Raw genomic sequence first — 23783 nt, 5'->3', positions numbered from 1 at the left:
CAGAGACACTTTAGTTTAAACTGTAATCCCAGTGGAAACCGGTTCCCCATACCGTGGTTAGGCTACACATTCGAAAAATGATCCTTTTGTAAAATGTAATGTACTGACGATTTGTGGTATAGAATATTGGCATTTTATTATGGATGTAAGACACAAGAAGGTTACAAGTGTTGTCCAGGAAGAATCTATGTGACGCAACAATCAGACACGTACCTGTTTGACCGTTAGTATCCCAAGAATAAATTTGTAGTCCATATAACAAGTAAAATATGTTCAAAAATTAACATTATGATTAGCAGTGCCCGGGAAGTAACTGTAGTACACGTCATTGTAAAACCCATTTTGGCTAGGACAAGCGGGAAGCATATTAGGAGAGTTAGAACTTAAGTTATCAAAACCAGCAGAAGCATGACTTTCCGGGCTAAACTCGCTGCGTCGTGAATGAGTGGTTGATCCCGAAGCCACACTGTTGGATTGATATGCATCCTTTTCTCCCGATATCAACGTAGCCACGTCCGCAAAATTTGCCAAATCTTTATCAACTGATGTACGAGAAGACATGCCACTAACAGAAGAACCCGATGTTGCAGGCATATTTTGAACCGCAGATGTGTTCATGTGTATAGAAATATCATTAGGTGATATGGGCTTAACACCAACAAACCTTCCAATAGGAAACTTTTCTAAATTTGGATTAGGGACATTATTAGATATACCCATGTTATTTATAAAATTGTTAACGTGGTGCACGTTTGATGTTGGAAAATAGGGTGTGCATCCTGAATTATTTTCCATCACCATAAGTCCGGGATTTATAGGAACATCTACGTTAGCCAACAACCCAGAATCATTGTACCTTCTCTTTTCTCCCTCTCTCAGCATCACATCACTGGAATGCTGACCAAAATATGAAACATTTCCTTGAGGCCGATCTATACGTCCATTAGTATAATTGTGATCCGTAGTTTGTGAGTAGTGTTCAACATCGCCATTTTGTGAGCACTGGGCAGTTTCTATATTCTGTGAGTTGCAGGCATACATTTTGTCTATGTTCATTGTACCATCATAATAATGAGAGCCCTCCGAAAACTGTTCCCTAGAACCATAATATGGGCCAGAATTTGATACCGCTCCATATTTTACAGCATTTTGCAGTCTCTGAGTGTCAGTATGCGTGTCATATGTACTAGAAGAATGATCGGATGTATAAGAATATGTAGGACTACTGTGCTGGGTGCGTGGTCGCTGATTCCCCAGAGGTAAATATAAGTCATTGTACCCGGTAGTAATTGTATTCTTAGACACGTCTGATTTTATCCCTCCATTAACTTGGCTTAACTCCACATGCAGTTGTCCAATAGAGTCCGTATGCGAAATTAAAGGAAGTTTATTCGTATTGTTGTTAGCTACTAACTGATCAGAAGCATTAAATTGTGGGTAAGTATCCACACCTTGTGAATATCGACCCTCTATCCCCTTTGGAATAAATGTGTTCTGGGCTTGTTGAAAGTATTGATTATCAACATAAGAATTTTGTGAGCAGCTCTCAATGTTGGCATATTGAGATGAAGAATCTACATTTTCTAAAGATTGTGAATGCTCAGCATGACTAATATTCACGTAGCTATTTTCAAAAGCATTCAATCCCGTTGGTTTATCAAAATTTTGCAAATAAGCTGTGCCATCCAAACCAACAGAATTGTGAGTTACATTATTCGTGGGTTGTGAAAACTGGGTATTTTCGGCTTGCGAATGAAATGCCCACTGGGACTCAACACCTCTTGGGGGGGTTGTATTTGTTGGCAGCGGGTTGCTTGAATTAACTCCATATATAGTATGGTGTAGATGTTGTACTCCAGTGGAATTGTTAGCAGAAAGCTTATTAGCATCCTGAATGTTGCCAGCACTTATATCTTGAGGCACTTGAGTGAATGAAACGGAGTTTTCAACATTTTGAAATCCTCGAAACTGATCTACATTGCTCGTTCTATAGTTCAAATTAGAATGTGTTGGACGAACTGCAATTGGAATATAGGTAGGTTTTTGGCGTCCCCTACGGTGAAAGAAACGATCCCTCTCGATCCTCCTACGGCAAATCCTATCATATTGCCGGGGATCTACATAAATCACTACATTACTTAAATCGTCCGATATATCTTCGCGGGTTATCATGTTATACGAATCTGATGAATCCATAAATTGGAAGAGTATTGTTTAATATAACCTTGTAAAATAGTGGAAACAATTCCTCAGAAGAATTGTCAAACTCTTCACCAAAGCAGAGTTATCTTGAATTAAAATACAGATCGTAATTTCTATCCGCAAACCCTTCCGGATTAAAAATGTCAGACTAGGAAGCCCTAGATACAGGTAGCATACTATCCTTTCGTATACTACAGACTAAATGGCACAGATTCAAATAGAAACATAATATTTAATTAAAATCAACTGTTGAAAAATTTTTGACAGCTCCATGCCAGACATGTGTAAATAAAGAAGTATTAGCTTCAAATGTGCGCTAAACATAAAGTAGCAAAGTAAAAGTATCTCTAGAGTCCTATGTAGGAATAAATTTGAAATGACATACAGCCTAGACAAAATATTATCGCCCAAAGCGTAAAGATCAAGGGCATATAAAGTGCGTAGAGCCTCAATTACTACTTTAAAGATCGAAATAGATAAACAAATAAATCTGAACAATGAATTGTGGAACACAACTCCAACATTAAATAAAACAACGATTAAACAAGGTACTTTATACAACTGTTATGTAAATCTAGCACACAGTAGAGAATAACGAACAATATTTACAAATTTACGACTTTAAATCTCACAAAAAACGTGAATCTTCCTTTAAATCAAACATCGAGCGTAAGAAACACGAAAAAGAAGATCTGAGTTGCACTATACATGCACTCCATACACAGCGCCTACCCAAAGAGGCGGGGAACTCAAGGGAAAAAATACCAAAATAAAAAATTTAGGCACACATTGCTAAGGGTGTAAACTGAGATGGGTATATAGTAACGAACAATCGATATATTGATGATGACGTTATACTTTTGGGACAAAAACAACACCGTTTAGAGTGTCCAATAACAAAATAGTATAACAATATTTTAAACGTTCCTAAAATGACAAGTTGTTAAAAAAACTCAAGTGTCATACTAGAAAATCATATCCATCTTGGTATCATTCGTGAATAGGCCTGCTGGCAACAACGTTTCAAAATGTATATAAAGTGTATGGGTACAATATAGAGCTCTATATATCAGAAATAGTTTATGAACAGCGTGTACAGTTAAAAACGAATTCTGAAATTTAGTAGACACAACACTTACATGTGTGAACAAATAACAATATATAATGAAATATAAATAAGTTATCTGCGTAATGTGTTAAGTTAAGTGTGAGAAAAAAAGTGAGCATTAGTCTTAAAGATCGTCAAAATGTGATTCCGTGGGGTCTCTCGATCCTAGGAACTTTAATCAATTTGCGAGATGATTTTTACATATTCCCTCTTTTAAGGACATACTTCTACCGTATATACGGAATTCTCAGGCATGTTTAGGCTACTATATCTACTACGTACGTCTTAGCGTATGGAGTATCTATCATATCCACAATATATGGGTTGGCTGACGTCAATTTTCTTGGTAATATAGATAAGTATTATCTGTCTATAAAATGGGAACTCGTAAGAATATTTCTGTAAACTTGCGAGACTTGCAGCGTGTGATGTCTTCAGAACCAGAAAATCCACCGGCACCCGCAGTTGATGCTAAAACGAAGTTTGGAGCGGTAAAGACTTTTGAATATAATTTATCCACAAGTCGTTGGGGGAATGAAGAAAATGACGATGACTTCGATGATTTCATTGTTGATAAGACTGAACAGGAATCTGGCGCATCTTTGGAAAGGTCGTCCCTTTCATCTAATTCATCCAATAGAAGGCTCAGAAGTACACCTTCTTTAGCCAACAAAACACCTTCGCCTGCTACTCTAACAAAAGAACAACCTAAAACTACAGAGAGTTGGAGGAGTACCACTCTCTCTGCAGATAGTACGGATTCATGGAGATCTACAAAGAATAGAGACACAAATACATATGATGCATCTAGTGCTTTCAATAAAGATGGGCCGCGCACGAATCGGGATTTTGATTTCTCAAGGGAAACATTTAGACAAAGTGATAGAAGGCAAAGCCGATTCAGAAGCGACTTTTCACGTTAGTATTCTCCCCTAGTGACTTTTTATATTTAATTTATATATAATACATTTGCTGTTTAGGGAATAATGATACTGCTCCCTCGAATAACAGGTTCAGCTGTCTAGATGATGATTCAGGTACTGCAAATTTACAAACATATTATACCTTAGAACCTCCGAAATCCAGGGGCTCTGGGTTTAGTGGCACAGAATCACCCACACATGGTTCATTCTCTCGTTCTGAAGTCTCTTCTAGATCAAGTATTCAAACAGATTCAAAATTTGGCACAAAGAACGAAGTAAAGACCACAGGTGCAGAGTCAAAGCCAAAAACGGGACTTTTTGTACCATCATATAAGCGTAACCAAAAACAAGAAGATTCTGTAGAGGATATCTTTAAGAAGGCTGCTGGAATTACTGAATTATCTGTTAATACACCTGATCCAGAAAAGGTCAAAAAGGATCTCAACGAACAACACAAACAAGTTCTTCTTTCAAAGAGAAATGAGATTATTAAGCACAACCGTCTGTTTCAGTGCTCCCCTGAAAATGTTAAAGCTATAGAGTCACTGGTGGATTTACTCTTGGGTGGAAAAGCTGTAGAAGACTTTGCAGATGTTCTTGGTGAATCCGAAGATCTACACTCTATAGTACCGTTTGTAGTAACTTGCCTTGTTGTCTCTAAAAATTGTGAATCTTGTACCACTCTTTCACAAGTTCACGAAAAATTTGAGAAAGTTTCTAAATGGCTTTTGTTTTTACTTGAGAATAATGATGACACATATCCAACAAAGTTGTTGACAGAAATCGCCAAATTTTTAAATCAGTGGGAATTTCCTGCTTTGTCTAACTCACTTTATCTTCTTGAGGCTGTATTTGACTCCCTTTATACTCTAAAAATTGTATCAAAAGAGGACTTTATTCAGTGGTTCGAAAGGGATATTGACGAAGCTCCAAACAGACTCACCGTTTTGATTCAGGTATGTAAATTTATGTTTTGCCCTGATTCGGATTCCAAGTTAACTTTGGAACCTGAGTTTGGGCTATATCAAATCCGCTTTCTATGGCTGGTTTCCGTAAGGCTGGTTCCAGCAAAGGCAAGTGGAACACTTTAACCAAAATCAATATACCATTGAATAAATACATTTTTAGACGATGGCTTGGAAGAAGTGGTTAACCGGAGAGGGCCTTGAAGAATCTGTCGCGGAGGAAGGTGTCTCAGATGAAGAGGACGAAGAAGATATTGACATTGAAGCGCTTGTTCCCAAGCCAATACGCCTAACAAAAGGAATGAAATATTAATTTATAATATATCCTGTAAATATCTTCCGTGCGAATTGATGGTGGGAGGAGTTTGGGTCATCGATAGTTCGCACATTTGTTTTTATTTAAAATATAGTTTTTTAAAAAATGTATAAATTCCTAGGTTTCGTATTCGGATTTGTCGTACCTGTGACCTGTGGTTTATACACTTGTGCATACAAAAATGTTAAACACGCAGACTACTGGCTCAGGGTAATATTCTTTTGGCTAATATTTGACCAAATCGTAGCACCTGTATTTTCTACTGTGCTTGACGGAGTAGTACCTGGTGTATGGTCTATTGTTTACCTGGGATTTTCAGTCGCGTTGCTAGTACCAAAATCAAAGGTCTTGGAGCTTTTGCACAAGTATACAATTACCGGATTGAACCATGATGCTTTAGACGTTGTCTACAAATTCATCAGGAAAAACACTGCTGAAGCAAAGAACAAGGCTACCGCTTTGTTTACAAAATATGAAAAGGCAATGGAGTTTTAATCTCTCATTGTTAACCTAAGTATTACAACCCATGCGTATTCTTGTATTAGACAAACGGATATAGGTTGGTTCGTAGGATAACTTAAGGAGCGTGATAGATATGATCTTTGTGGAGCATTTACTCCCAAAGGTCTAGAGGAAATGTAAAATTAGCTTTTTCCGTAGACAATAACCCTATTAGATTCATCCTAGACGGAAGGAGTTGCTAGTGTGTATGTCTTGTTTAGACAGAAATGTGCGAATGCGTGCTCTCTCAAGAACAAGCTCCCTAGTGTATGCGAAAATAGTATATATTCACACTTATCTAATGTGGATATACCATGCTCAAATGTAACTGAATGAGAAAGAAGTAATAAAATGAAGATATCGGATACAAAGGGAGTCTCAGTCCTGAAGGCCTCAAAAGTGGCTAATCAATCTAAGGATACTACTCCACTTTATGGATATGATATAGATGAATATATGAACAAGGCTCTCGGATCTAATAAAAGTGATGATATGGAAATATCGAATCTGGAAATACCGCATGAACTCAAAGACTTGTTCAGAAGAAAAACTGCAGGTATATTTGACCAACTTATGGATGCTCAAGCCGGTCCATTCGCGGTTTATAATAATCCTCCTCCCTTGGGGGCTAGTGGAGTTGTCCATACGCCAGAACCGCAACAGATGATGGCTCCCACTCCCCCCCCTGCGGTGGCCAGTGTTCCAATGGTTCCACCTCCTAGCGTAAATGTACAGGTTCCTATGGTCCCAACCCAACCAGTGATAGTTCCTGAAGTACCTATGGTAAATGAGGTACACCCTGGAATGCCTATGGGAGGTATGGGCCACGACCTTGGAACTGCACCTGCAATCGTCCCTGCGCAATCTTCTTCACAAGTCGCTGGAGTGCCTATTGTGAATGTTGTTGGAGGAAGGAATATAAGTGCTCCCGGAGTTCTATCCGCTGAGGAGATGGAAAACCAGCGATTATTAAATTCCAAAAGTCATGAATCATCTGGGTTCCACAGGTTAAATATAGACAGCATAGGTAAAATATTAATTGTAAGTACCATTGTGGTATTTTTACTCGCTGGTTGTATCATGCGAATCAAATCCAGGAGGAAACAGACAAAGAAGAGGTAATAACGTTCAAGCGCTTATGTAGCAAATTTTACATACATTTGATGTGTAATATCATTTTAAAAGTTGGAATAAAATGTGTTACATGTTAGTAGTGTATTTCTTACTCTCTTCTTGTGATGGTGATAGGCAATGCGAACAATCTATGGGAAGCTTTGGCCGAATTGGAGTTTTTGTCGTTTTTCCTCTATAAATATCCCACTGAAAAAACTGCAAACCACAACTTCACGTTCTTCGGGTCCTGGAGGCCAAAGCGTCAATAAAGTATGAATTTATCTATTTTCTTTCATTTAATATACCATACTTATAGTCTGAAACAAAAGTACAAATAAGGTTTAATGTGAAAACGGCAGATTGGTTGACCCAGGATGTGAAGGATAATTTTTTGTGCGTTTGCTTACATACCTGCAAAAATCATACTTCTATAGAATAGTAAACAAGGCTAAACTAACTCAAAAGGGAGACTTTATAGTGAGTTCAGACGAATTTTCAAATCAAGGTGATAATAAAAAGGCTTGTATACAAAAGATTGAAGATGCCATACACCAAGCAAAAGAATACAAACCAATAATACAACAAACATTTTTGGAGCAAATGGAAGAAAATAAATCGCAAGAAGAAATACTTCAATACAAGATTCTAAGGCGTAAAAGACGCAGAAAATCTAAAGATATAGGACACAAAACATGGGCTGATTTTTAGTATCAGTTCTAAAACGGATAGGTAAATCGAGGATCTTCTCGTACAACTATACAATGTGTGTAAAAAAGATAGAAATGTTAAAATAATGAATGTTTGTGGTCCGTATTAGACGACTATACTCCCTTTGCTCTTTCTCTTGGGGCACACTTGATAATATCGTCAACCCTAACTATGGATTCTGCCGCTTCTGTGGCCAGGCAGATTTGAGATAATTTAGATTTGAAGCTTTCGAACACGCCTATATCCATCATGTTACCCACATCCCCTAATTCGATGTCAATACCAGCTGTGCTGTTTCCAGAGGCGTGTGCAGCCTTAAGCCTGCATAAAATGTCAGCACTATCGAAACCTCCGTTTGACAATATGTATCCCGGAAGTGCTCTTAAGGCATGTGCAAAAGCTTCTACAGCTAAGCTTTCCTTGCCATCAACTGTTTTGGCATAATTTTCGACAGCCTCAGCCATTTCCAGTTCTGCACATCCTCCACCACAAACAATTCCACCATCAGACAAAGTTTCAGATATCACAGCCAATGCATCATGAAGAGATCTTTCTGCTTCATCAAGGACGTGTGATGAAGCGCCTCTTAAAATTATGGAACAGGCGCCACCTTTAGCACACCCGCTGAATCTAATTAGTCTATCTTCCCCAATTAATATTTCTTCGATTGTTTTACATGTTCCCATTTTTACACTCTCTGGAGTATCAAATGTAGATACTATATCACCTCCAAGACATGCTGCCAAGCGTTCCATACCGTCAAAGTCAGAATGTTCAATAGCCATAACACCAGCCTCCTTAAAAAGCTGATCAGGATAATTATAAATCAATTGTCTGTTTATAAATACATTGCAACCATGTTTTAGTATACGATCTACCTTATCCTTCATCTTTTGCTTCTCGCTCAATTCTAAATCTTGAACAGCCTGGAAGCTGTCTACATTCACCTTCACTCCATAAATTTTAACTTTATCTGTATCCATAGGTGTATTTGCAATAAGAATCTTGCAATTTTCCATTCTCTTTGGTTGGCCAACACCTATTTTCTTTTCTAACACGAACCCATCCTCTAGATAAGAATCCTTCAATGTGCCTCCAGGCTTCTTTATGATCTGTATTAGAGACAAATTAATATGTGATGACGCGTCTTCGGCACTCGTATCCAGTTCTTTATACATTCTTAATAGTGCCTTAACGGTCAATTGTGCGAAATGCTCTTTTTCTAGTCTAAGTAATTTTGATGACAAAGTTGTTTCAGCGATGTGTAATAAATCTTGTTCAAATTGCTCAGGATCTGATATTCTAGAGAATTTTATCGCTTCTAATCGTTCTCTAGCAACCCTGAGGGCCTTCCTGAAACCCAAACATATGGTTTGAGGGTGTATCTTTTGTTCGATCAGTTTTTCAGCGCCACGCAATAGTTCCGAGGCTAAAACAACAACACCTGTGGTTCCATCTCCACACTGAGCATCTTGTTGCATGGAAACATCAACCAAAACCCTAGCTGCTGGGTTATTTAGCCATACAGATTTCAAGATAGTAGCGCCATCGTTAGTAACAACATTGGTACCTCCTCTAGAACCTTCCATGTTCATAGGCTGCAACAACTTGTCCATACCCTTTGGACCCAAGGTTGACTTCAATAAATCTCCAACTGCAATGGCTCCAATGAAATATTGCATCCTGGCTGTCTCACCGCGGTCTTCCTGGGCGCCTCCTTTCAAAATATCCGGAGCAATGTCCACAAAATTATCTGTTGCGGCCATCCTTTCGAAATGTGCTAAAGATAAAACGAAGGTTTACGAAAGAGGGTTGAAGACATCCAAATAGTATGAGTTTGTCGTTGCTTAGATATCCAGAGTCTTCAAAACAAAAATAACACCACAAATGTACGCTCTGTGTATGTTATAATACAATCCAAACCATTTATATCACTAAGAATGTGAAGCAACGGGGAAGTGGCAATCCTAAAAATTAGTACAACGCCCCAGAGAGATGAAAATCATGTAATAGGCAAACAATAAACACATGAAAGGTTCCACCGTATATTGGTAATTTTAGAGTTATGACCTCGACTATTATTATGCGATCGTAGAGAACGCCCTCGTGCTGATATTTTAATGAGATGGAAAATAGAGTATGCCAAAATGCGAATTATCTGCTACACATACGTCAGTTACGTAGATTTCTCGTGCTCTACTCACAATAGCTTCAGTATATTTTGATGTTTATTCTCTCCCATCAAAATGGTTCTCCATCCGGTAGGCTGCAGTAATCCAGATATAGTCCCCCTAATAATAACAAGACACAATATAAATGTTCTGTAAACTTCATGGCTTGATTTAAAGTCAATAGATAAGACAAAAGATGATTCATCGGCGCGGCATCAAGGCATTGGCATAACAGATCAAGTTATATAGATGCTATAAGCACGTTCCACAGTTATATACAATTAGGATACTCTATGTTGTTAGTATGGCATGATGTAAGGAAGATGCGAGTCATGTGTGCAGGGGCTTTGTCAAGGATTAGGTGTGTGTAAGCTGATAGTCCAAGAATTAAAGATTTGCTGTTATTCCTTGTGATTACAGGTGATGTATACCCGCTTATCAAAATGCTCAACTCAAAAAAAAAATGAGAATTAGTCATGTGTTGTATCGATGAATCTGGATGTTGTGTTATCTGGTAGACGTTGTACACCCTCGATATGTATAAAAGTCCTTAGCATTCCATATTTTCTGATTAAATTCATACTGATCGCAACACAGTCTAATACTATGGTGATTTAATGTTTGTTATCAATATACATATCGTATCATTGCATATAGAGAAAGTCTTTGCCAGAAGACGCAGAAATATTCACCAGAATACTTTATAAATTGACACAATGGATATTTAAGTTTTGTACCTGTATATATTTTGAAAATGGTTGCATCTGAATACTCAAATGACTTAAGACGCGATCCAGGTTTGTCTAACGATGAAGACCGCCATAAGGGCCTCGGAACGTCAAAAGGTCTCTTAAACCGCCTTGATGAAGAAAAGATAACCTGTCGTTGTGGAGCAAAACAGCAAATTGATCACATGAAACGTGAACTCCATCGGAAGATCCGTTCACTGGAAAGAGAGCGTACGAGTCTGCAAAAGAAAGAGGAATACTTGAATTTGAAACAAAGGAAGCTGGCTGAAGATAGTAAGGAACATATGCGTCAGCAAGAAGAGCTCGACTCATACAAATTATATCTTCAAGAAAGACACAATAATATGTGTAGGATGTACCAAAAATGCGAATCCGACCAATCAGACATACTAGAAAAGATGAATGAGTGTATATTACTAAAAGAGGAGTGTAAGAAAAAACTAATGGAATATGAAACTGCTCTTAAGGAGATAAAAGAAAGAGAAATTGTAGTATCTGAAAAAATGAGTGCATTAGCCGCACGAAAAGAAGAGTTAGGGCGTCTAGAAGCTCGCATGCTACAAGAAAGTGAGCGCATAAAATATGAAAGTGAACAGCTCGTTATTGCTAGAGAAAAGTCTAATCATGATCTACGTTTACACAACCAAAAGGTTCTCCAGGAAACAGATCTGCTAGAAGCAAAGAGAGGTAGAATAATGGAAATGGATACTCAACTTCAGAGAGAGAAAGAAAGGTTTGAAGAATTTGTAAGAAAGAAAAAGTTGGAAATCGAAAAAAAACTAAGGGATGCGACTGAAGCTGCAGAATGCAATGCTGAGATCGCAGATGATTTGAAAAGGCGAGAAGAAGCACTAAGAAAGGAAAAGGAAAATATCAATGAAGAATGGCATGCAATAAAGGAAGCTCTTAGAGAACTTGATGATGCTAATATTCAAGCACGCAGTATTAAGAGAGATCTAAAAATAAGACGCCAAGAATCATTTAGGAATATTCCTGCGCAGTCCACAATTCCTATTGCTCCACAAGGTGTCGATGCTAGAGAATACAGTAGGGATTATAATTCTATACTCATTGAAATTAAGAAACTCAGACAACTGGAAGTCGAAATACAAGAGAAAAGCAAACAAATCGAAAAGTCTGAAGAAGAACTGCGATTGGGACAAATTAAGCTGAATGAGTTTGCATCTAATCTAAATAAAAGAGAAATGAATATTCAAAAAAGGGAGATTGAACTCGAAAAACTAGCTAGTACACTTGATAAAAGAAAATCAGAGCTAGAACAATTACAACGCGATCTTAATAGCAAACAAGAGAAATATAGGCAATTAGAAATACAGATTAACGAATATAAAGAACAAATGGCGCTGCTGTCTATAGAAAAAAACAGTCTAGAGGGACAAATGGAGCAATTTAATGCGAAAAAGACCACAAAAGAACAAGAACTTAGCGCTATACAACAAAGATTGGAAAGGAAAGAACGTGAGATTAATGATAAATTCAACCAACTGAGAAATCACAAAGACCATATCAACATGCAAGATAAACTCCACTCTATTAAGAATATCCCAAACTCTAATAACAAGGTCTTCTCTATCGCAACTAACAAAAGAAATAAAATGAACCACTTTGCAGATGATTTATTTTAATCACTCAACTAGTATTTTAAATTGTCACATTGATAACTACATCATAAATTAATGATTACATTAAAACATATTCTACAATGATTTTAGAGTCTTTATTGTCAATTCGTCCAATGGAAGTGCGCCATCCGGATATAACTCAGCCAACCTTGATAAAAACTCCTTAATCATCTTTCTTTTCGTAATCGTAACTTGATGATTACTTTCTGGTTTGGTAAAAACCTTGCTTTTCTGTTCTTCAGCTATTATCTTTTCCACTACACAATTGTAATCAATAGTATGGAGAAGAAATGTGTAAAATAATTCTCTGATTTCACCAAATGGAAACCGATGTATGTTATCCATTACACATGATGTAACATCACCTATAAATTCAAAATCCAGATCCAGTCTTTTAAGGTGAGCTATTGTTTCCAAAGATTCCATACATGAGTACATAACATCCTCATTTGTGCTATTCTTGAATGTCTCAACGAAATTAGCACAAGTCTGCTTGTCTGTCAAACCCTTGATATATAAAAATCCAAAAATTGACAATGATGACAAATAGCGAGGATCAGTGACATTGGATGAGTTCAACAACTCAGATACATGTTTGCCAAAAGATCTAACATCTTCATCAGCCAAAACATTAGGAACACTCAAAATAGTTGAAAAAAATCTCAGAACTGAGGGTAACAATAGGTGGTCTTCAGCCACAAATAAATCCATAGAATGTTTTATAAAATCACTAGATGGGCCTATTTGAAAGTTTAGTCGGTTCAACAAGGGTAACATGGACCCTAATATTTCCAAACAGTTTAATTTAACCAAAACGTCCTCTTGTAGATAAACCTTGAAAATTTCATCATATATGCCACATTCGCGAAGCTTTAAAAAACAGCCATCATTACGCAATCCTAACATTCCACAAAACTCAAATATACGCAATCTATCTGTTACATCATCCTGCATGCCCAAAGCATATATATATATATATATATTGTAATACGTACAGTTTTTGAGTGAGTAATCAACGTATGAACTTTGTGATCATCTAAAAATGAAGTATGATTCCCTGTATTTCCAACGATCTAAAGGTATTCATTTATATGAAACGAATCTTACTGAGCATATCGCATGTGCTGAATCACTAAAAATTGCATATTCTTTGTCGAATAATAGCTTCCATGCGATGTCATCTATATCTTTATTCACTCCTCCTATATTCAAAATAAAAGTTAGTGAAACAAAATGTATAAAGGCCACAATATATCTGCAAATATAACCGAATGTACGAATACATAAATGTGCAAAATTATATCATTCAAATAGGCAGTACTTACCATTTTCGAGGTATCTACGAACATGCTTGGAGATAAGCTGACGTACATGAAATGGAGAATCGTTGATACTGGTCTTAATAATGGTACATATCTAAAGAATACATGTTTAAAAGAGCATCCTTATCCATGAGTAAACGAAAATTGACTTACATCAGAATTGTTGAATATTTCTTCATATATACTATTGTTTAACAACGAATCTATGCTTCTAACGATCAAATTTCCAACATATGGATCTGTTCTGGATGATATATCTGGCGTTTCTTCAGAATCTTTAGGCAAGAAAACTTCACTTGGTAAAAGGGTGAGCTGGAAAATCATCTCTTGAATTGGAACCTGAAGTAGCTGTATTGTATGAAAATCTCAGGATGTATGTAATAAAATGAGTAATCAAACGATTACTTGAACTCATGAAACTGTGGACTGAACAATTTAGTGGCAAAAGGCCAACACATTGAACAAATACCATAATGAATCACGATTTTATAGCTATATGAAGATAATAAAACGCAGGTACCTGGTCTAAAAGCTCCTTTGCAGCAGAAGGTGTACAACCCTGTATATGGAATGCAAAATATCAACTATAAATACGCATGGCTTACAGATAAAAGAAATTTACGATACACATCAAAATTTATGTTCTCCATGATTAGTAGAAATGTCAAAAAAATGTAATTTACATAACACTTGGGGTCATCACCTTCGTGCTCTCTTTTGCTCCAATAATTTTTCGTTAAACTCAGTTCTTTTATAATTTGGATCTGTAGTATCAATGGAGAATTTGGGATCTTTGAAGAGCTTATTAAGTCTTTCATCATCAAAGTTCGAGGTAAATCCAGATTGCTGTTCGGTTCTTTTCCCCTTTGACTTTTTGATTGTTCTCATATCAAAGTGGCGACCTTCCTCGTTTTCTTCGTCCTTCTTTTGTTTCTTTGTCTTTTCTTTCTTCTTTTTAGTTGTAGGAACTGCTGAATCAGGGCCAAATGATAATTTTATGTTACCAACGGTCGCAGATATATTCTTATCAGAATCGCTTTCCGAAGTTTCAACCTCACTACCATCTCTAGCAATCAAAAGATCCTTCACATTCTCAAGTCCTTCGCCCTCATCCTCAGAAGCTAGGTATTCCGATAAATCGAGAGATGCTAAGTCACCTTCCTTGAATCTAAAAAAGCATGTAATTCATCTTGTGTACTAACCTTTTGGTCAAAGTTTTAAACCTTTTTGCTGGAGTAAGATCCCATTTACATTCAACTTTAGAGTGTCTTAATGCAGATTGTGATGAGACTGGTGGTTCATAATTGTCTGGAATACAAGTGGATTCACTCGTAGGCTCTCTGGGGAAAGAAATGGTACCCGGTACAAAGCGAAGATCCAAACCATCCAATGCAAAGGAAACTTCAACCCCGTCAAGTTCATCGTACAAAACTCTTGCCTTATCAACACTTTCCAATTCAACCACACCATAAAAGTACCTATATAAACTGTCTAGCTAAAAAATGTGTTTACCGTGACCGCTCTCTTTGGTACTTTCTCAGTGCTTCCTGTCGTGTTTCATCATCATCTTCTTCATCCCTTGTTTCGTTGTCAATAGCAATATCTGGTCCATGTGCATTCTCTTTCTTTATCTTAGCTTCACCAATGTCAGACAAATAAATTGCGGCTCGTTTGACCGCCTTTACAAAGTTGTTATTTTGTAATGACCTATAAACTGTTTCGAAAAGAACAAATAGGTCATCTGCAGTTATGTTGTCCCAATCGCATCCAACTACCGCTATCCTATCTGACTCTTCACCCTAAAAATGGATATATAAGTAATATGAGAACATGTATAGCACTATATCTTTACGGTATACGATTAAATACAGCCAAAAACTTACATATTCGATGGATTCCTCATGTTCCTCTTGTACAGCAGGAACGTGCTCCTCAAAGTCTTCATCTGATGAGTATATCTCATCAAGTGCGATATTTTCTATAATAACAACAATTAAACATATTCAGGGAAAAATACCAAGAGGTCTTCCAAAAGGATCTATTTTAGGGCCGAAATCGGTTTTGGTCTCCTCCTTAAAGACTTTATCAAATCTACCATCCTTTTTAACTTTCTTATCCTTTTTCCTCTTGAATCTGGCGCCCTTTTTAAATCGCATATCAGAAACCATATTGCAAGCTCGAATAACAATGATATATATATATATAAAGGAGGCTAGAGGGGCTTCCAAGACTTTATGCCACTATAGATATAAATGTAGTACAGTTAACATTTAAACATGTGTATTTTAAATATCACGTTATTAAATCTGCTCGGAGTTACATCTGCGAATCCTATCATGGATGTCAGAATTGAAGCCATTCTAAAAAAGGAAATTAGTTGTCGTTATGACACGAGTATAACAAGGACATGATAAAACATACCGCAACCATCTTTTGTTGTCGCTTCCACTGTTTCAGCGAACACAAAGCATGATCTTCATGATGACAAAACCCACAATTAGGGCCGTTTCTACAGCCCTTTTTCTTATTATAGAAGAAGGCACAAGGTTTACAATTTCCTTGGGCGTGCAAAATAAGTTGAACTTCCCCGGATAATTCCAAATAGGAGCTACTGTTTGAAGTCGCCGTGAACTTCTTACTACCTCTTTCGGTAAAAAAGTCAGACAATTCGTGACGTTCAGCATAATCAACCAAACATTCATCATCGTAACCAAAATGATTAGTAAATTTTACATGTTTTCCATCCCCGCGAGAGTTGATATTATTTATTATACGTGTAATTTCATCCTGAATATACATGTATCAAGGAGCATGGACTGGCACATGTATAGTTCGTACGATAAACTAGTGCCAAAAGACGAACCTGATCTATAAAGGGATTTTTAGACGCCAATTTTTCAGCTGCCTCGATGAGCTCACGTGATACTAGCTCATTCAAGCTTACATGTACGATCTCTCCATCAATTAGACTTTTGCGTTTATTCCTCAGAGTTACTAGTTTACGTTCCAATCTTTCACATTGGAATTGCAGCAGTTGATCCTATAGTAAGTAATATGTCCCATGAAATAGTCGCAAAGATGTTTTACTACAAAATGCACAATCAAAACAACAAATTATATTTTTTAATATGTAAATTATCGCCATAAGAAGATAAATGTACGGAGAATAATGACAAATAGGCATCTGTGCAGTGTCACGTAAAAACAAACCAAAGCATTGATTTGGGAGGTTGTAAGATTTGCTGTGTTAATAATAACATCTTCCACATTAGAGGTGTCATTAAATCTATTGCTTTCCATCATTAAGGTGCATTATTTCGAAATGAGAAACAGCATTAAACTATGGCATCTATATCTACATTATCTTAATGCATAATACAAAACATCATAGTTCACATATTACAACATAATTGAAACCAAACTAGCGCTAGCAGGTGTATATGAACGTGAACTGATTTGCTCATTTTCTAACGCACTATTAACCACACCATAAGAGAGGTTCACGCATTGACGATTATTTGCCGAGGATATGCGACAAAGTCCACATTTCAACCTTTATTTTTTTCAAATGCATCTGCAATTTATTATTTGACCCATAAATTGTTGATGGAATTACCCAGTATCCTGCTTAATTGCTTCCTCTGTAAATACTTATACATTATGATAGGTATGAATTTCTAACCTGAAATTCATGCTCTTCAGCAGCCTTATTATCGAGTAAAATGTCCTAAAATATTCTGTGTGAAGCCAATGGTAGGCATTTACCTCATTCCTCCTAGACTCCTCCTCTAAGTTTCTTAGTATTCTCTTGCTGAATCTGTATAATTATAAAATTTGTATATATTTGAATTGCATAGATTTATAGATATAACTAGTATTCGTGAAACGTACAGTTCATTGTCTGGGTTGAACGTATTTGGAGGATTATAGACGTAAACTCGAACCTTTGGAACCGGTTCAACTACCTAAAAAACAATAGAACGCAACTAATAGTGTAAATTCCTACCGGTGGATTTCCATTTATTCCTGTTTGTAGAAATCGCGATTTGGAATGTACAACATCAACTGAGAGGACTAAATCTACAAACACTGATACTTGGAGTATTACATAAAGGCAATACATTATCAATGTGTAGCTATTATTGTTCCTAACTCTGGCTTTCCTCTTACATATCAAATTTCATGGGGAACGGTGTGTAGCAACATTAAGACAAGAATCCACATGGAGTGAACTCTGTGCGTCGATCCTGAGGCATCTTGTAATTGTTATGTTGAACTTACAGATGTCAATGAAATATCGATGTTTGGGGTCATCAGCCATGATATCTTGATAAGTAACATCCCGAATATAGGAAATGCCATACACGTGCATAAAGTTGCACATGCTTCTAGAAATGCATGATTCTACGTTATTCACAGAAGCTAGCTATCCTAACAGAGAGGAGATATTGGTACTGTGTACATTATAATTTATAGCTTTAATCAAAGTATGTGTATATTGTACATGTGATAATTTTGGTGAACAATCATATCTATACCCTGTTAATACGGTAAATTAAGCAAAATGGGTCCCTATGCCTTGCTAAAACCACTTAAAAATGGTCACTACAAGAGAATAGTGGAGGCAAAACCTCCACAAATATTCGAACAATGTAGAATGTGTATGGATTCTTCATTAAACCGCGAAGAAGGTAAGAAATTTACAATTTTTGTGTTTACACATTTCCATTTTATGACAAAAAATCTTCCAGAAGTTGTTGAGATTACACATAAGGATACATCCATATACACCGATTCTTCCGCAGAAGTTTTCGAGGAATCTGATAATGCTATATTCTATAAACTATACACCCAAAACGTAGAAATCAGAGGTAAGAAGTTTTAACTCCCATGTGCGATTTCAGATTCTCAAGAAGCAGAACCTGAGAGCTCTGAGGTGGAGCAGCAAGACTCCGAAGTTAGTATGGTTGATTCAAATATATCTAGTCAACTTGTGCAAAATTTGGAAAACAGTGGTTAGTTCATATGGCTGGATTTTAGCCTACTACCATATGTTCTAAAAAACATAAGCCTTTTAGGTATCACTCATGAAAGCTATCTAACCAGATCAGAAAGTTCTATTGAAAATGAACGACTATCACGATTTGGAAACGTTGCCGTTGATGTGGAATCAGAATCTTTATTCAGAGGCGAAGGTGTTCCTACATTGTTTTATACCAAGAGCAGAGTTAAGGCAGCTTTGTTGTTCCTTAGCATAGATTATGAAATGCAAGTTGTCTACATGAGCAAAAAGAGTATATCGAGATTCTTCCCTGTAAAACTTGTACAGAGAATTGTCACTAGCCCTGATATCATACAGGAAGAATTCAAAGAACACTTGAAAAATGATCCCTTGACGAAACTAGAGTGTATGGTTCTATTTAATGCTACCAATTTTACTGATGCTGTTGCGGTTCAATTTTCTCATGAAAAGATCAGGGACAGATTTGTGCAAGAGATTAAAAATATCAAAAAATTGATAAAACAGTATTAATTGACTAAGCCAGATACTTATAAATTGTAGTTTGATTTTCCGTATACACATTGAGCTCCAACGGGCAAAGCTGGCCCTATGTGTGTGTTGCGTGTGTGATATGGCTGCTATATTTTCTAGAGTGCAAGATATGTGTAAGAATTATGGAAGACGATCCAAATAGCTCAAATCTAAGTGATTTAGAGTCTTTTATTCTTACAAAGTATGACCCTCTGCTAACCATTGTAAAGGAGCTAAATGACAGTTTGCAAAATTTAGAAAAAGGTAGGAATATTATTTTGTTGTATTATACCTAATGTTTAGAAAACCTGCGCCTAGAGCGTAGAATTGTGAACTTGGAGCAATATTTGCTCAGTAGCAAGAATGAAGACAAAAATACCAAGGAGAAGTTTACGTTACCATGTTTGTTATATAAAAATACTCCAAAAATATGTAATGATGTAGCTGAAGTCAATCTTGTTGAAGATGAGTCCGCTCTCTCCCTACCATGGTTGTTCTCCTGTCAAGTATATATATATAAATCCTGTACACATCAGATTTAAAATTCAGGCTAAGACGCCTCTTTCTGCTTTGCAAGTATTGCTTGAGTTTCATCCGGATAGTACTATTGAATTGGACATTTCTACATGGTTACGGGAGGTATGTCCACACTATTATCGTGACTGGCATAAATCTGCAGGAAAACATGTGGATATCATTATTAGACGAACTTTTACCTATTCTATCATTAAGTGTGGGATCAAATGAATTGGAAGAGCTCCACAGCATTCGTAGAATTGCACGCAAAACACTATTGGAGATGAGCAAAAATGAAATTTTAATCGTACTAAGAAATGTCCCAGGGAAAGATGAAGCCTCTAGCAACGCTACCCGTATAACTTTAGTTGCAATTTTGGCGTCGGCAATTTCAGAAGCATGGAAGGTATGCTTAAATCAAAAATCTATGTATGTACAGAGAGTGGAACAGTTAAATCCTCATAATATGGGCAGAGTCTCCTTAGTTCTAGAGGGTATGTTATATTACATACATAAACGTTTACATATTAAACCCAAGGTGATAATATTGGCACACGATTGAGAGCAGGGACAAAAAGATTTAGAATAGAACCACTAAATTAGTATAGTTCTCATTATTGATGAGGATTTTTATAATGTTTATCTAATGTGAATTTCAAGCCCAGATATGCCCCAAGATTGTTTATCTGAATCTCCTACAATAGTGCTTCCAAAAGCAATTGTAAACCTCTCTGAATTGTGAAGTACTGTTACATCGATAGGAACTGAAAATTTATCGTCCCCCGTTTCTCCTCCGCATATATTTGTGTTAAAATCTTCCTTGTGAAAGTGTCTATCTGTCCATACATATTCCATTATTCCATCTGGAGTTCCCAATTTCATGTAACCTGTCTCACCGACCCATTGGTCTATAAAATGAAAAGTCGCCCTTATTCTAAGTTCCTTGTGTTCTGGAAGTTCAATGAAGGTTTTTTCTACATGACCTCTTCCAAAGTTTTGGTATCCTCCCAGCATTTGAATACCAGAACAGTTTGACACCCCCAACTTATCAACCGATCCAGACCATCCCTTGCTATCTGTAAACTCTTCCCGCCAAATCATTCGGAATTGAGTTATACCCTGAACGACTAAATCTCCTCCAAGATCGACGTTCTTCACCGAAAAGGTCGACATGTGCATTGAAATAGTCTGGTTATTGTCTACGATTATCATAGGAGTGTTCTGAGCATTAAAGGCAAAATTCCCAACAGAATCTACACCTATAGTGTAGTTTTTGCTACCAAGAAATAGAATTGAAGATTCATTTAGGGAATTTGGTGCGATAGTCAACAGAGATGCTGTTACACCTCCCTTTACCAAAGTGTTTTTTTCATTTACGCTCTTGACTTCAACATTTTCACTTTTGCAACTGGCATGCATATAAAACACGCATATATGTATGATGTAAGTTATCAGATGTGTGTACATATCATAGTAAATAATGAAACAACGTCCTACATGGAAACACCTCACACGCCATGTAAATTACACTATCACAAATAATAAAATCGAAAAAATAGGTTAAATTTTGTACAATAATTTGAACTACCGCAAAGTGAGGTAATAAAGTAAATCCCAAACGTTCAGTATCTTATCAACACCATCCCTATAGCCAATATGTGCCTCTTGCTTATAAATAAAAGTAACATCCCATGTATGATCATTAAAGCGAAATAAATATCTATAGTAGTATAAACTAACGGATTTGCGTATGCCAGTGTGCGATCATTTGAAAGTAATACTGCCGACAAAGCATTCCTAATAGTGATGGAAGCATCTACGTATAATTCTTGGTCTTTATACCTAAATTCTTTATCTATGCTCTTCACTATGTCATAAACTGTGTTTGAATAAGCTACCGGAACTTTGTCCCTAAGAGAGTTCAGAGCGAAATATATAACTTTTCTGCGATTTAAAATGGATAGAATAGTTCCTAAACATAAAGTGTCCATAAGGCACTTACACCTAACCTGAATCATCGATCACGGGAAGGTCATCGTGTGTTATCAAAATATTTAAGGCCTATGGTTGTTATGTGCATTTTCTGGAGAACAAAATACCTCTTTTAGTGTAGTTTGTGAAGGAATTGTGACTTCGCAATTAGTCGATATAGAATTTATTGAATCATCCAAGAAATCGAACCTTCCACAGACGTTTTTGATAATATAAAGAAGGAAACAGGAAGGTGTTAAATAGCCTATTGGTACATCACGGTCTGTAGACCACACGAATAATCTAGAAATCCTAAAATTCATGTCACATTATCAAATTATACTTAACCTATGTCTTGTTACAAGTTCCAGGCCGTAAAAAGCCGTACTATTCTCAGGAACTTTGTGTATAATGGGAGAACCAACTGCATCTAAAAGTTATTGTATTCCCGTAAAGTAATAGTGAAAGCCGTCAATTTTACTATAATCAAACAACTCTTAACTTACTCAAATACTGGCCACATGTCATGTGTTCATATTCTGAACTATCTTTCAGAAATTTGACAAAAGAATGCTCATCTAGAGAACCCAAAAATTGTTTACCATCAGTATCATACACAAAAATAAAATCCTTATGGTAATGCGATAAAGCCTTGAATGCTACAAATAGAGGAACTTCGGAATCTACCGTTACAACCTATAGATAAGTGTGTCATGACTATTATGAAACCTTTGAATGTGATTGTAATAGCGCACACAACGGGGTAGAATTCAGTAGTACTTTAATGTTGTGATAGATGCTGGATTCCGAATCATCTTTTTGGCTTACATCTTCGTGGGATTGTTCTATATCTTCCGTATTTATGGTATCATTGACCATATGTTGCTCAAATTTCATATTATACGGTAGTGTGGATATATATTATATATCCACGATACATATACGTGGATTCATACACAGTTTGTAGATTTTATAGGATAAGCTGCCCAGGAACCGCAATGCGTAGTGTGGGTTACGACCATTCCCCAACAACTCAAAATCCACTGTTCCTTGAAATTTCCAGTTCCAATTTAAAATTCACATTTTAGTTGTGAAATCACAATTGTAGTGAAACAAAGTTCCACATTAAATAGTTACCAATTGTGATAAAAGATACACCTTGTAATATTAATCCTCTTTATGGTACAGTATCTGTGAGAAATATATACGTCAGAAGAAAATGAAAGAATATGATTATTTATTCAAAATTATAGTCATTGGAGACAGTGGCTGCGGGAAATCATCTCTGTTGTTACGCTTTGCAGTAAGTGTGGATTCAACCTTGTATATTTTACTCTAGGATAACACATATAGTGAATCGTATATGAGCACTATAGGAGTAGATTTTAAAATTAAAACTGTAAAGATAGATAATATTACGATAAAATTGCAAATAGTAAGTTTCTACCTCCTGTGTACAAGACTGCTCTGTTTTCCGAATTATCACATATATACGTTGATTTAGCCTGTATATTATTATAATAACACAACTCTGATAACAATTACTACAGTGGGATACTGCTGGTCAGGAAAGGTTCCGTACTATCACAAGCACCTACTATAGAGGTGCTCATGGTATCATTTGTGTTTATGATGTCACAAATAAGTTGTCTTTCGACCATATTACTGAAACTTGGCTCACAGATATCGAGAGATATGCCACTTCTAATGTTTCAAAGTTGTTGATTGGGAATAAAATTGATCTTGCTGATAATCGCGTAGTAACATCTGAAGAAGCGAAACAGGTTGCAGAAGCACATAATATGAACTACATTGAGGCTTCTGCTAAGACGGACAGCAATGTCGAGAAGGCTTTCTTGTCCATTGCAAAATCGCTCAAGGATAAAGCAACTCAGTATACTTCAAATCCTACGAGTCCAACGATCAATCTAAACACCTCAGCAAAATTGGCCACAAACAGAGGTGTAATGGATTCATGTCAAGATATACCCGGGTTAGGAAAACTGGGAATTTCAAGCAAAAAATGTGCATAAATTTTATCC

At 36.5% G+C, this 23783-nt stretch overlaps 16 protein-coding genes across 16 annotated transcripts, besides 6 other annotated features; 8 read left to right on the top strand and 8 right to left on the bottom strand.

Annotated features, from left to right (window-relative positions):
* Positions 1–273: 273 nt before the first annotated feature.
* Positions 274–2172, bottom strand: BEWA_052430 (hypothetical protein; the record flags this gene model as incomplete). The annotated part of the gene is made up of 1 exon (XM_004832583.1): positions 274–2172. The coding sequence occupies one exon, from the start codon at positions 2170–2172 to the stop codon at positions 274–276; it is 1899 nt and encodes a 632-aa protein (XP_004832640.1).
* A 1337-nt stretch (positions 2173–3509) lies between these two features.
* BEWA_052420 (conserved hypothetical protein) lies at positions 3510–5511 on the top strand (the record flags this gene model as incomplete). Its single annotated transcript, XM_004832582.1, has 3 exons — positions 3510–4228; positions 4291–5189; positions 5362–5511. The coding sequence occupies exons 1-3, from the start codon at positions 3688–3690 to the stop codon at positions 5509–5511; spliced, it is 1590 nt and encodes a 529-aa protein (XP_004832639.1). The 5' UTR covers positions 3510–3687.
* Positions 4251–4276: a sequence feature (AT_rich).
* Positions 5503–5523: a sequence feature (AT_rich).
* A 67-nt stretch (positions 5524–5590) lies between these two features.
* Positions 5591–5630: a sequence feature (AT_rich).
* On the top strand, positions 5615–6043 carry BEWA_052410 (uncharacterized protein). Its single transcript, XM_004832581.1, has one exon. The coding sequence runs from the start codon at positions 5620–5622 to the stop codon at positions 6007–6009; it is 390 nt and encodes a 129-aa protein (XP_004832638.1). The 5' UTR covers positions 5615–5619; the 3' UTR covers positions 6010–6043.
* A 323-nt stretch (positions 6044–6366) lies between these two features.
* BEWA_052400 (conserved hypothetical protein) lies at positions 6367–7137 on the top strand (the record flags this gene model as incomplete). The annotated part of the gene is made up of 1 exon (XM_004832580.1): positions 6367–7137. One exon carries the CDS (start codon positions 6367–6369, stop codon positions 7135–7137), a length of 771 nt encoding a protein of 256 aa, XP_004832637.1.
* A 125-nt stretch (positions 7138–7262) lies between these two features.
* BEWA_052390 (conserved hypothetical protein) lies at positions 7263–7868 on the top strand. The gene is made up of 3 exons (XM_004832579.1): positions 7263–7398; positions 7445–7521; positions 7563–7868. The coding sequence occupies exons 1-3, from the start codon at positions 7267–7269 to the stop codon at positions 7834–7836; spliced, it is 483 nt and encodes a 160-aa protein (XP_004832636.1). The 5' UTR covers positions 7263–7266; the 3' UTR covers positions 7837–7868.
* A 33-nt stretch (positions 7869–7901) lies between these two features.
* On the bottom strand, positions 7902–9602 carry BEWA_052380 (chaperonin containing t-complex protein 1, beta subunit, putative; the record flags this gene model as incomplete). Its single annotated transcript, XM_004832578.1, has 1 exon — positions 7902–9602. One exon carries the CDS (start codon positions 9600–9602, stop codon positions 7950–7952), a length of 1653 nt encoding a protein of 550 aa, XP_004832635.1. The 3' UTR covers positions 7902–7949.
* Positions 9603–10761: 1159 nt separating this feature from the next.
* BEWA_052370 (conserved hypothetical protein) lies at positions 10762–12402 on the top strand (the record flags this gene model as incomplete). The annotated part of the gene is made up of 1 exon (XM_004832577.1): positions 10762–12402. The coding sequence occupies one exon, from the start codon at positions 10762–10764 to the stop codon at positions 12400–12402; it is 1641 nt and encodes a 546-aa protein (XP_004832634.1).
* Positions 12403–12474: 72 nt separating this feature from the next.
* Positions 12475–14045, bottom strand: BEWA_052360 (hypothetical protein; the record flags this gene model as incomplete). Its single annotated transcript, XM_004832576.1, has 5 exons — positions 12475–13347; positions 13395–13472; positions 13507–13601; positions 13725–13815; positions 13875–14045. 5 exons carry the CDS (start codon positions 14043–14045, stop codon positions 12475–12477), a joined length of 1308 nt encoding a protein of 435 aa, XP_004832633.1.
* Positions 13363–13382: a microsatellite.
* A 375-nt stretch (positions 14046–14420) lies between the features above and the next one.
* BEWA_052350 (conserved hypothetical protein) lies at positions 14421–15889 on the bottom strand (the record flags this gene model as incomplete). The annotated part of the gene is made up of 5 exons (XM_004832575.1): positions 14421–14889; positions 14924–15199; positions 15234–15520; positions 15605–15699; positions 15739–15889. The coding sequence occupies 5 exons, from the start codon at positions 15887–15889 to the stop codon at positions 14421–14423; spliced, it is 1278 nt and encodes a 425-aa protein (XP_004832632.1).
* Positions 14624–14678: a sequence feature (GA-rich).
* A 205-nt stretch (positions 15890–16094) lies between the features above and the next one.
* BEWA_052340 (conserved hypothetical protein) lies at positions 16095–17021 on the bottom strand (the record flags this gene model as incomplete). Its single annotated transcript, XM_004832574.1, has 3 exons — positions 16095–16508; positions 16585–16761; positions 16932–17021. The coding sequence occupies 3 exons, from the start codon at positions 17019–17021 to the stop codon at positions 16095–16097; spliced, it is 681 nt and encodes a 226-aa protein (XP_004832631.1).
* Positions 16833–16860: a sequence feature (AT_rich).
* A 90-nt stretch (positions 17022–17111) lies between the features above and the next one.
* BEWA_052330 (signal peptide containing protein) lies at positions 17112–18057 on the bottom strand. Its single transcript, XM_004832573.1, has 6 exons — positions 18003–18057; positions 17728–17968; positions 17613–17686; positions 17487–17538; positions 17404–17448; positions 17112–17362 (listed from the first exon to the last, which is right to left on the bottom strand). Exons 2-6 carry the CDS (start codon positions 17842–17844, stop codon positions 17306–17308), a joined length of 345 nt encoding a protein of 114 aa, XP_004832630.1. The 5' UTR covers positions 17845–17968; positions 18003–18057; the 3' UTR covers positions 17112–17305.
* A 191-nt stretch (positions 18058–18248) lies between these two features.
* BEWA_052320 (conserved hypothetical protein) lies at positions 18249–19254 on the top strand (the record flags this gene model as incomplete). The annotated part of the gene is made up of 3 exons (XM_004832572.1): positions 18249–18592; positions 18626–18736; positions 18800–19254. Exons 1-3 carry the CDS (start codon positions 18286–18288, stop codon positions 19252–19254), a joined length of 873 nt encoding a protein of 290 aa, XP_004832629.1. The 5' UTR covers positions 18249–18285.
* A 109-nt stretch (positions 19255–19363) lies between these two features.
* On the top strand, positions 19364–20421 carry BEWA_052310 (conserved hypothetical protein). Its single transcript, XM_004832571.1, has 7 exons — positions 19364–19518; positions 19558–19656; positions 19699–19760; positions 19804–19893; positions 19934–20176; positions 20210–20264; positions 20309–20421. Exons 1-7 carry the CDS (start codon positions 19398–19400, stop codon positions 20371–20373), a joined length of 735 nt encoding a protein of 244 aa, XP_004832628.1. The 5' UTR covers positions 19364–19397; the 3' UTR covers positions 20374–20421.
* Positions 20410–21189, bottom strand: BEWA_052300 (conserved hypothetical protein; the record flags this gene model as incomplete). The annotated part of the gene is made up of 1 exon (XM_004832570.1): positions 20410–21189. The coding sequence occupies one exon, from the start codon at positions 21187–21189 to the stop codon at positions 20410–20412; it is 780 nt and encodes a 259-aa protein (XP_004832627.1).
* Positions 21190–21345: 156 nt separating this feature from the next.
* Positions 21346–22693, bottom strand: BEWA_052290 (conserved hypothetical protein). The gene is made up of 7 exons (XM_004832569.1): positions 22471–22693; positions 22248–22437; positions 22090–22171; positions 21870–22053; positions 21780–21831; positions 21511–21742; positions 21346–21415 (listed from the first exon to the last, which is right to left on the bottom strand). Exons 1-7 carry the CDS (start codon positions 22636–22638, stop codon positions 21355–21357), a joined length of 969 nt encoding a protein of 322 aa, XP_004832626.1. The 5' UTR covers positions 22639–22693; the 3' UTR covers positions 21346–21354.
* Positions 22694–22801: 108 nt separating this feature from the next.
* BEWA_052280 (Ras-related protein Rab1b small GTP-binding protein) lies at positions 22802–23774 on the top strand (the record flags this gene model as incomplete). The annotated part of the gene is made up of 3 exons (XM_004832568.1): positions 22802–23044; positions 23081–23176; positions 23292–23774. Exons 1-3 carry the CDS (start codon positions 22961–22963, stop codon positions 23772–23774), a joined length of 663 nt encoding a protein of 220 aa, XP_004832625.1. The 5' UTR covers positions 22802–22960.
* Positions 23775–23783: the final 9 nt, after the last annotated feature.

The sequence above is a fragment of the Theileria equi genome (assembly GCF_000342415.1).
Source record: "Theileria equi strain WA chromosome 4 map unlocalized gcontig_1105316255039, whole genome shotgun sequence".
Classification (NCBI taxonomy): Eukaryota; Apicomplexa; class Aconoidasida; order Piroplasmida; family Theileriidae; genus Theileria; species Theileria equi.
Note: the sequence above shows the minus strand (reverse complement) of the source record. Positions and strands in the feature narration are given on the sequence as shown.

Excerpts from the sequence above, each read along its gene's own strand:
- BEWA_052410 (XM_004832581.1), top strand. The coding sequence starts at position 5,620 with ATGTATAAATTCCTAGGTTTCGTATTCGGATTTGTCGTACCTGTGACC.
- BEWA_052390 (XM_004832579.1), top strand. The coding sequence starts at position 7,267 with ATGCGAACAATCTATGGGAAGCTTTGGCCGAATTGGAGTTTTTGTCGT. Across the intron at positions 7,399-7,444 it reads GAGGCCAAAGCGTCAATAAA|TCTGAAACAAAAGTACAAAT; the intron begins GTATGAATTTAT and ends CCATACTTATAG. Across the intron at positions 7,522-7,562 it reads GATGTGAAGGATAATTTTTT|AATAGTAAACAAGGCTAAAC; the intron begins GTGCGTTTGCTT and ends ATACTTCTATAG.
- BEWA_052330 (XM_004832573.1), bottom strand. The coding sequence starts at position 17,844 with ATGTATTGCCTTTATGTAATACTCCAAGTATCAGTGTTTGTAGATTTA. Across the intron at positions 17,687-17,727 it reads GAATAAATGGAAATCCACCG|GTAGTTGAACCGGTTCCAAA; the intron begins GTAGGAATTTAC and ends ATTGTTTTTTAG. Across the intron at positions 17,539-17,612 it reads TTCAACCCAGACAATGAACT|ATTCAGCAAGAGAATACTAA; the intron begins GTACGTTTCACG and ends ATAATTATACAG.
- BEWA_052310 (XM_004832571.1), top strand. The coding sequence starts at position 19,398 with ATGGAAGACGATCCAAATAGCTCAAATCTAAGTGATTTAGAGTCTTTT. Across the intron at positions 19,657-19,698 it reads GGAGAAGTTTACGTTACCAT|CTGAAGTCAATCTTGTTGAA; the intron begins GTTTGTTATATA and ends GTAATGATGTAG. Across the intron at positions 19,761-19,803 it reads CATGGTTGTTCTCCTGTCAA|GCTAAGACGCCTCTTTCTGC; the intron begins GTATATATATAT and ends TTTAAAATTCAG.
- BEWA_052290 (XM_004832569.1), bottom strand. The coding sequence starts at position 22,638 with ATGAAATTTGAGCAACATATGGTCAATGATACCATAAATACGGAAGAT. Across the intron at positions 22,438-22,470 it reads TATTACAATCACATTCAAAG|GTTGTAACGGTAGATTCCGA; the intron begins GTTTCATAATAG and ends ACTTATCTATAG. Across the intron at positions 22,172-22,247 it reads GACATGTGGCCAGTATTTGA|ATGCAGTTGGTTCTCCCATT; the intron begins GTAAGTTAAGAG and ends AATAACTTTTAG.